Genomic DNA, 16885 nt, shown 5'->3' with positions numbered 1-16885 from the left:
AGTTAGGAGCTGTCATGTTTCTTCATTCTCATTTTAAATCAAGCAAATCTATATACATGTTTTCAGACATCTGTATAAATTATGCAACCAAAGTCAGGGAGAGTTTCTTCTGCTGTTTACACACAGTATTTCCAGAAGCACTCAGAAAGATTCCCACGTTTCTTGTACTGTTTCCTGTCCTTGGTCAAGATGCGGCCCAGCAAAGCAATTCGAGGATGATTTCCATAGGAAGTCTGAAGTCAAACAGCATTAGAGAGGTTACTGTTGGACGGTAAATGTTCCCAGCAGGAAAGTACGCTCTTCGCTGCCCCAACTGATCGCCCAGCCCTGTGTTCTGATGGGGAGGGAGAGACAGCTGCCCAGTGTGCCCACTGATTTAGATGATGCACTAAAACTAGTCCCTGTCTTCTGCCTTTATATTTAATTCAGCAGACAAGTGAACAGGAATGATATTCTCCATTTACCTAATGGTTCGTAACAAATCTGATAATACTGTGTAGCCTATGTTGTAGAGATGGAAAAGAAATTGCATGCAGCGAATACTGGTTGATGTACTGGCCTGGCCTGGTGAAGCTGGAAATTGGCCTTTATTTAGAAAGCTATTTTTCAGGGGGAAAAAAGGAGGGGGCGGGGCAGTGCTAGAATGAAATGTTCTGGATTACTTGGTCTCTTTTTTTCTTTTTTTTTTTCTTTTTTTTTCTTCTTCTTTCCCCCACACACCCCCTCCTGACCCCCCACCCCCCTCCCCCCTGCTTGTCTAACTGCTAAGTGATTCCAGTGTCAAGAACACTGTGGCATACTTTAGTCTATACTGCTTATGAAGTCTGTGGATCTTAAATGATGTCCCAGTAACAATGCCATGTAGTTTAAAATGTGGAGTCTTATTTTTCTTGTTTCAGTGTCAAATGGTCATTTACTTACCTCTTTGATGTTTTCCCTTGGGTTGTAGCTGCTGGGGCTAAGACCTGGTAGGGGGGAGACATAATTATATGTTTTACCATGTAGAAAACATGAACCTGCACACGTCATTCTTGCATGCGGTAGTGCTATAGCCAGCAGAAGTCTTGAACTGGCATGTTCAGAGGACCAGACAGAAAACCCTTTTTGCTGTAGCATGGCCAGTTGTTTCTGCAGCATGCTGTTCCAGCAGGACCTGGGACCCTGAAGGTGCGAGCTGTACTGTCCTCTTCAGTGAGCATCTGCTATGTCTGCTGCCCCTCAGACCTCTATTGCTGCTGAGTCTGCACTTTCTGCAAGTATTGATATTTTTGAAGAGACTGTGGTGTTTTGTTTCGTCTGCTAGCTCCTTCTAAGCCAATCTTTGCCTTGCCCTGGTTTTGCTATATGGAGGTTTTTGCTAAACTGATTTGGAGACTTTCCAGCTAGTACTGAGCTGCAGGCATGGCTGCTCAGCAGGTTTCCCCAAGATTCTGGTTAAGTGAATGACAGCTGTCTGTTGCCTACACATAATGTTGTATTTCAGTAAATACCCAGGAGTCAGGGCACAGTATTTGTGAAAGCTAGATGTGCAAACTGTGGGCACTTTCCCATAAATTGCTATGGAAAATCCTCACCTGCTTTGTTGTCTTCAGCCAGTGTGCCCAAGAGCTCTGGCAGAAACTGAAGCAGGGAAGCACTTCCTGGACTGCCCAACCGCTCCAGATTTAATCTCGAATCTTCATCAGCTGCAAATGGAAGATGACAGAAACAGACATATGGTAAGTCTTTTGCTTTCAGTCCCTATTTCAATCTGTCTGAGATGATTTCTGGTCAGGTCTGTTGGCCCCATGTATTGAAGATTATAATGAAATCACCAATCATCCATCCTCATTTAATGAATAGGGATAGTTGTGGTTTGGTTTTTTCCCTTCCAAAGCTTTGAGAAAAGATACGTTCCTGATGTTACTCTCAGATTCTCATTTCTCTGGCAAATCTGTCTTTAAGGAAGCTTTTTGACCATCAGCAGCCCCTCCCATTGTTGGGGGAACTCACAACCTTAACCTTCTGGTATACAGCTGTAGATAACCCAGCCTTTTATATTATTTATTTATTTATTTATTTATTTATTTTAGTCTATTTCTTTATCAGCTAGTTTCTATGCTGGAGCTTTTTTGTGAATAAAGACAAAACTTCCTGTTCAAGGCCTATCAACCTGCTCAGTTTCCCAACTATTAAATGCAAGAAAATGGGGGGAAGGGCAGGAATAAATGTAGAAAATCTTAAAAAATGTTTTGGCAGCTATGCTTCTCAGTGCATTTCAATCATCTCTTTCATTTAATGTGCGTACCAGTACAGATATCATTACTTTTTTCTGAAACAACAAATTGCTGATACCTGATGGAATTAATTTATATGTACATAAAGAATTTAGAATTCTGTTACTAGCCTGTGCCCCAGGGCAGGTTGCCAACAGGAGCCCTTGGCAGCGTTACACTTTTGAGGTAAACAAGACTTTTGTAATCTGAGCAGTAAATTTCATCTTTGCTAATAAATAGCAGGCATTCAAAATTGTGGGCAACAAGAGGGTGCTATTATCAAACTTTAGTTGTGTAGATGAATATAATTTTGTAGTTGAGCTTTTAGATGATACTATGGAGTTCTAGTTGCTCTTACCTGCAGGGATGGATGAGACTGTGTAGCCCCTCAATAGGGAACATATAACAAAATAAACTACTGAAAATAATCCCCCAACATTTCAAAAACTTGGACAAGATCAAGAACTTGAAGACCTTGGACATCCGTGTTGTTAGTTTGTTCACTGTGCAAAAGGACAATTGCAAAGGACAGTGGGAATTTCTTATTCAGAGTCTTAAACCGAATACTGTAACTTGCCCTCTGCTATGTGGAGACAATTTATATCTCTAGCTGTCCGGGGGCTGTTAGGCTCCCCCCTCACTAAACAAAACCAGAACACTAGCCTTCTAATTTTTTTTTTTTTTTTTTTTTTTTTTTTACTCAGAGCAGCGTTAGCAGGTAAATTTGCTTTGAGATTTAAAAAAAAAACTCCACAAAACAACTCTCTTTAATACAGAGTTCTACTTCTATCTTACCCAGCCTAGAGACTCTTTATATTAGCAAGGAAGATTTAATAAGCTTAATGGATGTCTTAAAAAATACAGTAATTGTTAGAGCCAGCTAACAATTTCATTCACCCTATGATGTGATAGATGTTATCCATACTGAGTCATGGCTGCCTATAAATGCAAGTTACATAGTGGAAGGTTTGAGAAGATGCTGGCTTAGTGAGTTCACGATTTACAAAGCCAACTAGGGACTACTGATACCTATAAACCAGCAGAACAGCTGTTGCACCTGCAAAGCAGGTAAGAAGAGACACTTTTTAATAGTCAGCTTTATACAATAACTTTGAGTTGGATTTACCTGTTCTTTCAGAACTCATTTCAGAAACTCTTCCAGCACAGTTGGATCTGATGACAGTAACCTTACAGACTCTGTTGTGCATTTTTGCTGAGCCCTTTCTGTCTTGACTTATAGTATAATTTCAAACTCTGAGGACAGCTTTTTCAAGCAAAAATTTATTCTTTCACTGGACTGAATGAAATCTGCATTAGTGGAAACAAATAACATCTCAATACATTGCAATTTTTGAGGTGTAAGACAGACTTGCCTGTTCTTGATCTAAGTAGGATTGCATTAATCTTTGCAGTAGGTTTCCCCCTTTTAAAATACAACTTCAGTTAAATATAGCTCATTTTAAAGTGTAGCAGGAGGAGAGACTGTGCAGCCAAGTTTCTTTAAATTACCCAATGCCTACTAATGCTGCTTCAAAGACAGATGCTGCATGTGCCAGCTCACATTTGGTGCTAGAAGGCTCAGATACTTTTGGCTCCTAGATCTCAAAGCAGCAGAAAGAAATATCTAGGGCACCCAACCTCCCCATTGTACAAGACTAGCACCCACTGATGATGTCGCTTGCGCTGCCGGTCTTCTGAAGACATTCCTACTTTTTCTACTGCGAATCAGCACAGAAAAAGGCCCCTCAGAAAGCATACCTGCTTCTCTTTTGTTTCTCCTGCTCCAGCCCATGCTTTATGACCATTAAAATAAAAACTCTTACCTGAGAGTTGATAAGACATCTCACTGGCGTTGATGATGGGGAGAGATGAGAGAGGACAGGAGAAGCTGATAATAATGAGACAGCAGAATACCAGCTTATGCATCGTTGCTGTGTTGAATATATTTCGTCTTTGTCTACCCCTGTAACTCGGAACTCCTGACTGTTGCCTCTGCTCCCAATTTCACCCATTATATAGCTGCTCATGACCTCATAAATATCATCATGTTCTCTCCCCCCCTTCAAAAAAAAAAATGAAATCCAATGAATTTATTGCCCATTGATTCTAAATGGAAACCACTTTGCATTGATGTAATTTTTCAAGGTAACAGTTCATAGACAATAAATGTACTGTCTTATAGCTTGGTGTACAAAATGGATATTATATCAAACCAAGCACAGTAAAGTTTATAAATCTAGCTTTTGAAAAAAAAAAAAAAAGTAACTTCAGTTATAAATCATGAGTTAACAAAAGGGTCAGACGTTGGTTGAAATGATCAGGGCAATAAGACAGCTGATTTATGAGCCTTAGCAGGCTTGACGCAAAGCATCTGATATGAAATGCACTTTTTTTTTTTCCTTTTGTGAGATGGATGGATGTGTTGTGTTGTATTTGGGGTTCTTGTGCCAGAAAAAGTAAAAGAGAAGAGGAGTTAAAACATCTAGTTAATTTACAAAGAGAATGTTAGGGGAGTTCAACTTTTCCTTCCCCCCTCACTCCCACCCCTTGTAGCATTTCACATCTATTTATTTGAGAAGACCTCATCCAGTGTTGCCCTAGAGAATTGTCTTGGCAGAGAAAGTACAGCTTCCATCTGGAGACTTGCTTGGTACATATAAACTACTTTGGTTGATATTAAACACAGGTCCCTCACTAGACTGGGAGACCCTTTTCCATTTCACTTATCTTCTCTTTCCCTCAGTTGAAACTAACTACTAAATTCTGTGTGTGCTACCTAGATTTTTTTTTCCATGTTTGCCTTTTGCTTTTACTTAATGCTAACACATTAGTTGCTGTATGTAATCTCATAACTTTAGTCTTAATTTCCTTCCATCTAGCATATTTTGTCTTCTCTACTTACTGTTTCATTTTTCATATCAAAGAGCAAGGACTGACTGGATTGGTCCCTCATCTTTGTTTTCTATGAAGCATCATATCCAACTGTAGAGAGTCTTGAAGATAAAAAAGTAAGTTCATGACAATTTTCTTTCCTTTAGGTGGTGAGCCTGTTCAGGCTCATAATAAATTTTGAGGTTTGGTAATTTTCTTCCCTGCCTCTCTGATCAGAAGTTTGTGCCTTCAAATGTTCTTCAAAATACTATGAAATCCAACGAATGTTCCCTATGTTGAATTGCGTGATAATTGATACTTGTAAGTTGCAAAAGGGGTGAGCCTATCTACTTTCTTTTTCCTTTGTTAATATTTCCTGCTCAATATTAATTTTTATATTCTAAATTCTGTGGCTCCTAGAACCAATTTCAAATTAGATACATCAGTGATACAGAACAGATGTATTTCTGCTACAGGTCTAATTTAAAGAGAACATGCCCCACACATGCATGGTTAACAGGTTGTCCAGAAAAGCTGTGGACTGTGCGAGTCACAGAATGGTTGAAGTCAGAAGGCATCTCTGGAAATCCTCTAGGCTAACACCCCCTGCTTAAAGCAGAGTCAGCCAGAGCAGTTTGTCCAGGAGTGTGTCCAGTCAGGTTTCAATAGCTTCAAGGATGGAATGGGACTGAATTTCAAAACTAAGCTTGACAAGGCCTTGAGCATCCCTATGTAAGTTCAAATGTTCTGCTTTGAGTGCAGAGGTGGGGAGTGGGAGAGGTGAGAGATGACCTTCAGAGGTCCTTCCAACCTGAACTCTTCTATCATCCTGTGTATATAGAGAGGCCTGGCATTGACTTTGAGAACCATGCTGCAGGTGTCTGAACTGGAAATCCTGTTTCTCTGGACTTCTCTTTACTGAAGCAACTGGTTATGACAAAAAGAATTTCTCTACAGAGTGTGCCTCCTCCCCTGTGCTTCCCTGTGAGAGAAATAAATAGCTAGGGAGGAATTCTCTCTCCTCATCTGAGTCATGCAACTCTTCATTCCGAAACTGCAGACAGTAATTAGGTCTGATTTGATGCATGATCTCACTGTTGGTGCTGGATGCTCTGTACAAATGCTTCTCCTTCAGTCAACTATCAATGACAATGACATTATCAATATTCACTCTGAGCATCCTCCAAGGAAAGCTAATGAAGCACTCTTCACAAGCAACTTATGTCCTTTGTCTTCTCTCAAGGAAGACTCAGCCTCTTAAAGCCATCATGAAGTGCGTCATGTGGAAGTTGGGCAACTTGCCCGCAGCTTATTGCCTTTACTCAGATTTGAAGTTGTCATTTAGACACTCTTTCCTTTACCAAAATGTCAAAGGCATTTTCCTCAGGGAACAGTGCACACGTCATCATGCAAAGCAAAAAATCAGCTTATCCTAAACAAAGGTACAAAACCTTGAACACATGGATGAGGGAACTAAATATGAATTGAACTTTGAAAACTTGGAAATTGATTTGCAATAAACTGTTTTTGTTTTTATCAAAACTACTATTTTGTGGGAGAACTTTTGTAAGTTTTTATTTATGCTAACAGATGTTCTTTCAAGTGCTTCAGTTTAAAATAACAGGGCAGCAGTAGTCCAGATAAATTACTGAGCAAACACTGAATAGTAAGTGTATGTTACCCTATCATAAAAAATTATCCTTAACTGGTTGATAATGAAGTCAAGAAAACTTAAAAAAAAAAAAAAAAAAAAAAAGACACAACAAAACCAACTGAAAACACCTCTCAAAATTACCAACCTTCTGAGTAAAATAGTAAGGATGAATTCTAATCCATAATGCAAAAGTTCTTTCCCCTGTTTTAACGTGCTTTATGATAAGTAAGCATGAGCTGTTGTTTTAGCCAAGTGTTGTGACAATTGGCAAAAGCAGGAATTTAAAAAAAAAAAATGTGATTTAACAGTAGTATTTGTATGAGGGACTTTTTCCTAGGATATAACTTTTGGTGTAACTTTTTGGCTTGAATTTAGTTTGTATGAAGAGAAGTGCACAGTAAAATGTTTTTTCTGTTGACACGGTAATTGCAGATGAGCTTATTATTATATAAATGTCCAGCTCTTCCTTGAATTTTACTAGACTTTTTAACTTAATGTCTCTTGTTTCAATGAGTTATGCATGTTGGCTGCTGTGAGAGAAAAAAATATTTGTAGTGTTTACTTCCCTGCTAGGGTCTAGCATATCACTTAGGGGGTTTGGGTTTGTGCTTTGCTATCACTGCTGGTTTAACGGGTATCTGTCCTCATTAACTCCTAAGAAATTAGCTTCACTTAAAATTTCTCATTTTAGCTAGTTACTCAGCTTCATAACATGATTATTAGCTTTGTTTCGCATGCTGAAATAGCTGCCTTGTCAGACCATGCGTGGAATAAGGTTTTTCCTGCCACTAGCTTGCCTTGCCTTATGTGTACTCTGCATTTTAGACTGTAGTGAAAATAGTCTGTTGGGAGACTCAACAGATCAAAGGAAAAAACTAACCGTAGCTTGTGCACTTGCTGTTAACTTCCTTTTTTGAACATGCTGCTTCTGCCCACTGTGTGCGAACCGTCATGTAGCGCATGCAGTGTATGTTCTGTATAACCAAACAGCACTACATGGCGTGTTTGGGTACGCACAGTAGTATTTTTATCTTCTGACTTTCTCTCAAAGCTGTGTAAGATCTCTGAGAGATTCTTAGCTAGGTTTTCTTGTTCTGTGATGGGCTGAATGTGCATAAGTGAGTCTGTGCACTTAACTGAACACATACCTCTGCATAAATTAAGATGGCAGGTCCATAGGCCTTTCTGACGATATTTTGTTTTGGTATAGAATTGGCAAGTGGTCTAAAAATTCTCTAGTATGAGATCACAGCTGCCAAAACATTGCTCCTTTGTAGTATAGTTTCCACTAGTTTGGGGGGAAAAAAACTCTCTTGACTTTTGGCCCTGCTGGGCTAGCACACTGTAGTCTGGGTATATTCTCCAAGTGAAGCTTAACAAACTGATCCTTAATTCCCCTGTCCTCTCAGCACTACAGAATTAGCAAACTGAAGCTTCACACTATTTGACATGAAGGAAAGTAAGTCTGGCATGACTGGAGCTTGGAAATATAGCACACTGATATCTTATGGGAATCAGATTCTGGATAATGCAGCCGCAAACAGAGGAGCAGAGATCAGATCTTGAAATAAGGTTTCTTCCACAAAAAAAAAAAATGTAATGGAATTGACTATGCAACTACAGTTTATTTTTAGAACTGAAATTATGAGAACAGACTATATAAGGAAAGAGACGAATGCTTCTGCCCAAGAATGGAACTTTTTCTTTACATTTTTCCCCCCATTCTCCCAAAGTATTTCAAATTTAGGAGTCTTTTCCCCATTTTTTCCTTCAGAAAAAGGTTTAATTTATCTTCCCTTCTTGCATACATATACCTTTCTCAGCTAAAGAACTCTCCTACTTTTTTTGAAGGACAAGGGACATTTCTCTGGAGGAAGCATCCATACAATGTATTCCGTAGACGTTAGTTTTTATTGAGTAGCTTCACTGATAGGAGTCAGCATCATGGCTGGTATCGGAACTGCATCGAACACTTGGTCTACTGAAGAGCATCACGACAATTATGTGGATCAAGGTAAAGCAGACAATCAGGTCAGGATAGAGTCTCCACTATTGGATGGTTCTTGCATGAAGAGTGATGTGATCTGCTCTGCTTTCTCATTGACTATGACCATCTTTTTCCTAATCCTAGTGCCTTTGCTGTCTTGGCATTTCTAGAAGTAGTCAAGGCTGCTTGGCTGTTAAGAAGCTTGGAAGGCCTGCCTTTGTTATCTGGTTTAACTCTGAAACCACAGCTAAAGCATTTTGCGCAGGATTTTGACTTTTACGAGGCTTTTATGTAGCAGCCTCTTTGTTAGTCCTTTCCTATGCCATGTTCCATTCCAGGTAATAGTTTACCTTTCTTCTCCCTTCCTGCTTGTGCTCTCCTTATGTTCCTGGCACTGTTCCTCTGTCTGCAGTGCTTGGTCTTGTCTGTCTGTTTGCTATAGGTGGGAGTGTAGGGAATGGAAAGCAGAAAGGAGCTTTTGAAGGGAGCGTTCGGGGAGCTGCATGCGGGACTCGGCCCTTGCGTTGGCCTGGACGCAGGACCATGGACAGAGCCCGGGGGTGGCCCTGGGTGCTGCCCAGCCCGCGTGGGCGCGAGGTGCGTGCTCGCCGTGTTGATGGTGCATGAATTCATCTACTGAATAAATTGTCTTCTAGTTTGGATGTCCTCAGCAAATGGAGCTGTAGAGCTTAGCATCGCTTTCTGTTTCCCTCCATCCTTGAGCACATAAACTTGTTCACATCTCTGCCTCCCTATGGTTCTGGTCTCAAGAGAAGCTAACTTCTGAGCCTTGGTCCTGTCCCTGCTGATCTGTGTTCCCAGGCTGTCTGATAGGATCTGTAAGGAGGAACTTAGCAGTGGGAAGGAGTTGCCAAACTAAATATCTAGTAGTGTCGCTATGTTTGTTCTCATGATGATCAGCTTGGATGATCCGCAACAGCTATGGTCCTTTGTAACTAAAAATTTAGTGTATCATGTTGATAGCTTTTTTCTGAAAATGTTTAAATAACTGGCAGGAACCAAATACTAGGTTTTGTATATTTTGTAATGATAACGTTTTTCAGAAATCGGTTTTAATTTGGATAGGCATTGAAACAGAACCCTTGCTCGTTGTAGAGCTGAAAGAGCATGAAGGAATAGCCCTATGCTCTGAGGACAAGATAATAAAACTTACAGGTTGATATGTATCATGACATTGCCGGGGGTTTATATAAAACTACTAGATCATTTTTTCTACTACTATTTGTCTCTATCTCAGCACAGATCATACAACTTTTATTTTATTATTATTAAATTAAATAACTTTTTTTTTTTTTTTTTAATCTGTCTGCCAGAGCAAAAGCACAGGCTGGAGGCCTTGAGCATGGCATGAAGATGTTTATGTGGTCTAGGGGATACATCAGGGAGCAGTACTCGCTGAGATAGTTTGGGGGATTGTCTTGGAGAGAAGGAATCAAATCTTGTGCGTGCTATGGGTCTATAGCAGACTTTGCTACGAATGATGGGAACCAGGCATGCCCAAATCTTCTGTCAGAGGCAACTGATTTGCGGCTCACAAATGCACCAGCTTACGTTCACTGTGGATTCTTAGGTAGCGTGATCCTTTAGAAAAACAACCAAACACAATGCAAACTTAGCAGGACCCTTCTATCTGTATATATTGCAGTACAGACATACAGACTTTACTAAACATAATTGAATTATTACCTTTGGTTGGATGGTTTGTTTATAGTACTGTATAACAGCCTGCCTTTTTCTGCAACCGTGGATCTGCAACTTTACCTTGCGTTCTTGTATATTAACAGTAGTTTTTCTATGCTAGGGTATCTTTCTATCTTTGGATGTTTGCATAAGTACTGTTCCTTATAAAGAATTCATAGTTTTATCAGCATTAGATATTATATTTTCTTTTTAAAACAATAGTGCAGTATTCCTGAGGTTTAATATAGGTTGTAATAAGAAATTATCAAGCTAATCCTGCTGCATAGTTAGGTGACTGCTGCGTACTATGACATTTTCACTCTTGTTCTGTTCTTAAATTTAGACCAGTCATTATTTTTTGTTAAGTAGATTATTGAGGATTTTTTCCATACAAATTATTGTCCTGGAGCCTGCCCACACAGGCATCTGTACAGCTGAGGATGTAAAGAAATGAACTTCAACTTTAATATTTATGTATCCTAAGGTTTCCAATGCAGCTTGTAAAAAGGTGGTACTACTAATGTCAAAAAGGGAAGCAGCAATACCCTGCTCGTTATTTTCTTAGTAGTTTGGATGATGGGATGGGCAGGCCAGGCTGTTGTCTTGCACTTTTTTCTGGCTCAAAGTGAAGAAGTGCAGAAATACTAAAGCAGCAAATTGCAAGACATGGATGAGACATAAGAGTTGTCGTCCAGATTTCCCTGCTTAAGACTACTTTGTACTCAGTTAATTGTGTGGTGCGCTGCCTCATTAGATTCTTGCTACAAATCATTGTATCAGAAACTTATTAAGATTTCGCTGTCTTTGAAGATGGTGCCCTGTTTCATTATCTAAAAGAGCAAGAGGATAAGGCCTTGCATCTACAGTGGGAATGGAACAAAGGCAATTTTGTCAGCAGTGTCTTTATGCTTTTCTTTATTTTTTTTTTTCTGTCCAGATTTTCACATTTGGTCACTTGGTGTACACATTCTTCCTGTTTTTACCACAGAGGCTTAGGATCACTTATGACTCTAATATCCACTATTAGAGGACACTATTGATATTAGAGGACAAATTTCAGGTAGTTCTGTAGAAGTTCAGCGTGTGGGCGGGAACCACTGACTAATTAAAGAGATATCCTAATAATCATTGGCATTTAACTGTCCTACTTAGCGTAGGCAGTAAATTAATGGCTCACAAAAGCAGACTTTAATTTTTTACTTTGCCTTCCAAGTGCGTAATCCCTTTAATCCTTCACTACTTGGAGGTTTTTTGTTAATTAAATGGAATCTCTGCAGGCTTGGTGATTCACATTTCAGGACAAATACGTGTACTTAACAGGGGAGAAGTTGGCATAGGTCTCACTCGGCAACTTGAGGTTTAAAGCAGTTCTTTCAAGGTTATTTTGTAAATGAATGTGTGTTTCTTGGCAGTCAGTCATGTAGAATCTTCCCTTCACCGTTTAAGAGATGGATTCCAATTTATCAAATAATTCCCGCTGCTAGTGTTAACTGATTTTCTCTGTGATGGCAGACTGACTTTCTGACTGATCTTGCCTGGAGTGGAAGGCCGTCCCCAGGGACGGGAGTGGTCAACAGGAGTAGGAATTAACAAAGGTGAAGGAAGCAGATACCAGATACCAGATCTTTGTCTTCTGATTTGGCAAGTTGAATGTTTCTTGCTACACTGGCTATGTAATGGGAGCAAAATCCTCTTTCCTGCAAGGTTTCCCAAGGCAAATTTACTATGTAAGAGTTCTGAAGGGCAGTTGGGATTTAGCCTATTATTCTTTTGTACATACGCATTTCTGTGAGTAAGGCAGACTGAACCAACTGGCTACTTTTGAGCAGAATCTGCAGAAGATATATGGAAAGAAGAAAATCCACCTGTGCAAGGAAGCGTATGGTTTCCATGCTCAGAACAGTGGGATTAGCACCTGTATCACAAGGAAAGGATATATATCTGATGTAGTTATTCTAGCACAGTCCTGTCTTTTCTCTTGATGGTCTTGCTGACAGCTGCGTAGCTTATTTCCTCTAATGTGCAGAAGAACCATGTGGCTAAGAAGAACTCTCATATAGCAGAAGGTGAAGGATATGTAAGACCAGGAGAGGAAATGCTGCAGATACTTGCAAAGAGCAACACTCGAACTAGCTTTTAGATGGCCTTTATGTTCCTGCTCCCATTCCATCCATTTCTTCACTAGTCCTCGTGACAATCCCTTCCTTCTTCCTTAAGCTGGAGAAAGGTGATGGGGAGGTATTTCTGGCTGTTTGTAGCTGCTCAGTTGTATTCTTGGCCTTCTCAGCCGAGCAAGTGGGTTGCTTTACAAAGCCTAGACATGCATATAGTATCCCATCCCAGCACCTGTGTGTACCTTTCCTAAAAAGCCTCTACAAAACAAGCAGGAGTTATGCTTAGAAGAAAATAATCCATTTCCAGCCACCACCTGAGGAAACAGGATAGCACAGGAAGCCTCCAAAGCCATCTTCATTTACTGCTTGTTTCTGCCACCATACTAATGTTTTATTTACATGATGGTATCTTTCTGTGTCATTAGGAATGACTGGAAGAAGGTGCAGAAACAGTTACATAAGGTAGGATAATTAGTACTGTCACAGCACAGTAAATCCTTTTCCTGTTCCACAGTTCCCAGAGGCATAATTAATCACTCCTGAAAAGCACATAAATGTTATGTATTACAGCCTCACTGTTGCCTGAGAGAAGTATCTTGATCATAGCTTACCTTATTGATGAGTGCAGACAGCGAGATGCAATGACAAGAGAATATGTTACTGTCATATCTGCAGGCTTCCTGAGTAGAGTGCCTGTTCAGATTTCTGTATCCTTTAACTCTCAAGTTAAAGAAAAGAACAGCAGCTTCCTTTTTCTCCTGTTAGAACTCATGAGTTTGAGGGAACTATCAAGCATTTCCTGTGGTTACACCTCTGCTTCTATAAGGTAATACACTTACTGAGGTGTACCACACAATTAAAAAAAGGTGCATTATTAAAGGCGGCTGTAACACTGATAATATAAATCAAGAGGGGAAAAAAAGAATCTCTTTCACCTTCTGATGAGACAGTAGCTTGATAAAACAACTGTGGTGCTGAACTGCAGTGTTGCAGCTCTCTGGAGTTCATGTTTCTTCCCACCACTCCTTTTATAGACCTGTTTTTTTCCATTCTGTATTCTTTATACCTGTGTTTTCCATTCTAGTTTAAGAAAAATATATAATGTTTTATATACTTAAGTAAGTTTTGCTTTAGGCCTGTATGTACATTCTCTTCAGAATTTCAGAATTGTGTTTTACACTTCTGAAGTTGCTCTAAAATTTGTATGAAAGTGCACTGAGTAGAAGTAGTTACGATACCTTTTCTTGTTTTCTTTTGTTCTTTTTGCCTGCTTACAGGCCCATATAGTGTTCTTTTCAGGTTAAATGGTTTATACTTGTTCTGAATGGAAAGTATAAAAATATCAATGCTGTGAATATTAGAAGGACTTTTTAAAAAAGAATATAAACGTTTCTCAAGTCTACAGTGTTGTGGTTAAAGGTAAACTGTCTCTTTCACCTCTCCATCCACCTTCCTCTTTTTTTTTCCAGAACTGCATTTGTTCTAAACCTGCTGAAGTACTTGTGCACAGGAGAAGAGTGAGCTAATGTAACCTCAGATTTGGTTTAAAACTGACTTAAATGGGTAACTTGGACATTTCAGTTTTGGAATGGCTTGTTTCAGTTTGGATTATGTAAACTGAGAGTAGATTAGCAAGTTTGAGATACACTACGATAAGTCATCCTTAAATTGAAGTAGGCGTCTTTGTATGGGATTTTGCACTTGGTAAATCAAATAAAACCTAATTTATTTTCTTAATGCAAACAGGTTAGACAAACAGGAGGGATTTTCCCAGGTTTCAGTGGGTGTTCAGCTGGTGATTGTCTTCAGTAAAATATAAGCCAGTTTGCTTCAGAGTATCACAGGAATAGTCTGCTGCTTTAACTGGCAGGCACCGAGGATCTAGAAGGTGAAAGGAAACATAGTAGGTGATATCATAACAAACTCTTGCCAAATTGAGGTTAGAGGGAATTTCCATTTTCTTTGTAGATGGTATTAAAAGTTCTTATTTACAGTGAGGGCAGTGATGGTATCCAAGAGCCTTTTTCGTGCCAGTTCGAGCGATAGATGTTAGGCCATCTGTTCCTCATGCACAGCTAACACAAAACCTGTGGGATGGGGAACCTCCTCTGACGGGCTCTGAAGAGAGCACTGGATCAGGGAAGGCTTCTTTGTAGCTGAGAGAGGAACTGAGGCAGCCGCTTGGTGATGGAATAAGACTTTGTCTAATTTTAGTAGTGAAACTTAACCTTGACTTTTTATCACCTGTTTAACATGCAAGTGGACTGGTATAAGGTGCCTGGTTAATACTATTTCCTACGTGTTAAGTCTCTTCAGTGGACCGTCTCCTGTGGAGCTTTTTGCATCCTTAGTATCAGAATGACTGTCAGAGAAGATTATGCTTCTATCCTATGAAGGATCTGATAGACTGAAAATAAGAAATCCTATTCTGCTTTTAAAAAAATGAGGTGACATTTATATGTTTGAGAGGAGCTATTACAGTTTCAGAGTCTCTATCATCCAGAAGTATCAGACACGGAAATGCACAAGCATGCTTGTGGGAGAGAGGAAAGGGAGAGACAGAAAACCTTTCACTACGGACCTTTTGCTTTCCTTAGCTGTGGAACTCTTGCAAGAAATTATGAAGCCAAGACATGTGACAAACACAGTTTTAATTACTGATGCCAGGAAATGGTGCTGGTTCTGGAAGCAATTAAAAAAGCAGCAGACTCCCTTGCTTTAACTTATCTTTAAAGAGTATTTATCTCCTTTTTCCATGCCTTCAGAACTCTGCCTGACATCACCTGGGCCTCCACACAGAGTCTGGCTAAGAGGACACTTTCTGACTTCCAAGAAAAACAAATGGAAATACAAAAATCTTGCATCTGGCCTGTTACCTCATCCTCGGCCACCTGGGCTGCTTGAGAGTTGTCATGGCATTCCTAGTTCCTTTTTGCTTGCTACATAATAAATTTTAAAGGCTGTTGAGACAAGAGACATTCACAGAAAGCAGACAACACTTAGAGCTCAAAGAGCTAGAAATAATGCAGATCGATCCTTCTACATGAACTGGTAAGTTTCTGCAGGTGTTAAAGAATTTGTATGTTCAACAAAAGCTCCCTGTGAAGCCAAGATGCACGTGATCTATCAATTATCTGTCATCACCAAAAAATACTACTTTTTCAAAGTCTTAGTTCTGAATTACACAGTCAGGCTTTACTGCTTCCTTCTGCCTTAATTACCAGTAATCAAAGACAGATAGTAAAGTTTCTTCCCCTTCACCCTTGCTGGATGGGGGATTTTACAATGCTTAACATGCATGCAGGAAGACTGTTGTCCTCTGTGTTAACAGACGAATTCAGCTGCCAGTTCTGTTCAGGAAAAGTTAGTAGAAGCTTAATTCTGATGACAATGTTTCTTTTAATCTAGTAATTGATGATCCCTAAATCATGCTGTGCAACATTTTTACAAAATCTTGAAAGAACAAAACATCCCAAAAATTGCATGTGGCACCCTGAATTATTTGGATCGGATGCTTACACCATTTCTGCTTCTGTGACTTGTGTGGTAGCCACTTGTCAACTACCCATCTGCGCATTATCTAGCTTTGACTTAAGTTTTATTAGCTGCCGTAGATTTTTTTTCAGAAGACAGAAGAATAATTTAAAAAGAAAAAAAAAAAAAAGGAAGTTACAAATATGTGGCTTTCTTCAGATGCAAACTTCCAAACAAACTTAATTGATGAGTCTGCCCATTGCACTTCCATAGCATACTGCCAGCAGTGGTTTCACAGCTGTCTCTGCTACATGCGTAATGGAAAGGATTTTAGCAAGTTCTGTAGTACTTATAAATAAAAATATCTATTTATGTGGGGTCTAGAATGGGAACAAGCTTCTAATACATTTTTTTCTATGTGATCACAGTGAAGGCAAATTACACCACACAAAACAATGAATTATGTTCAAGGAAGTGCATGATTCTATGGCTGTAATTCGAGTTCTTATATAGAAAGCCACGATTCACAGAACTTGAATATTGTACAAATCTCAGTATTTACAGTGCTGCTTTTTCTTTTTTTTTTTTTTTTTTAATTAACTATAGTGTCCTGCTCTGGTGCTTAGCAGCAAGATAGATTAATTCACCTGTATTTATTTTCAGTTCTGAGATGACCAAATAAAATACAGCACTGCTGCCAAGACATTCTGGTAGCAAGCAAGCACTGCAGTCTGTAAAGTGCCCTGGTCTTCCCTTTGCATTTGTACCACAATTTATTTTACTTTTGAAAATAATATATTTTTCAGTTTTTGCTTTCAGGGCTTCTTGT

The 16885-nt window shown here is 39.4% G+C and overlaps 2 protein-coding genes across 3 annotated transcripts in view; one reads left to right on the top strand and one right to left on the bottom strand.

Moving 5' to 3' along the window:
* Positions 1-16872, top strand: part of PER3 (period circadian regulator 3) — a 44517-nt gene extending 27645 nt beyond the window's left edge. Inside the window, exon 21 of one of the 2 annotated variants that reach the window (XM_086764414.1) lies at positions 15348-16872. In XM_086764414.1, coding sequence (XP_086620540.1) covers positions 15348-15359 — 12 coding nt within the window. In that variant the 3' untranslated portion in view covers positions 15360-16872. Of the gene's footprint in view, positions 1-1592; positions 1714-15347 lie in introns of those variants that run through there. The other variant, XM_086764412.1, reaches the window with a different exon arrangement.
* Positions 103-4852, bottom strand: UTS2 (urotensin 2). The gene is made up of 4 exons (XM_086764426.1): positions 4079-4852; positions 1575-1685; positions 922-965; positions 103-233 (listed from the first exon to the last, which is right to left on the bottom strand). Exons 1-4 carry the CDS (start codon positions 4179-4181, stop codon positions 117-119), a joined length of 375 nt encoding a protein of 124 aa, XP_086620552.1. The 5' UTR covers positions 4182-4852; the 3' UTR covers positions 103-116.
* Positions 16873-16885: the final 13 nt, after the last annotated feature.

This window comes from Chlamydotis macqueenii, chromosome 21, assembly GCF_036417535.1.
Source record: "Chlamydotis macqueenii isolate bChlMac1 chromosome 21, bChlMac1.mat, whole genome shotgun sequence".
NCBI lineage: Eukaryota > Metazoa > Chordata > Aves > Otidiformes > Otididae > Chlamydotis > Chlamydotis macqueenii.
The sequence above is the reverse complement of the archived record's forward strand: the minus strand, read 5'-3'. Positions and strand labels throughout refer to the sequence as shown.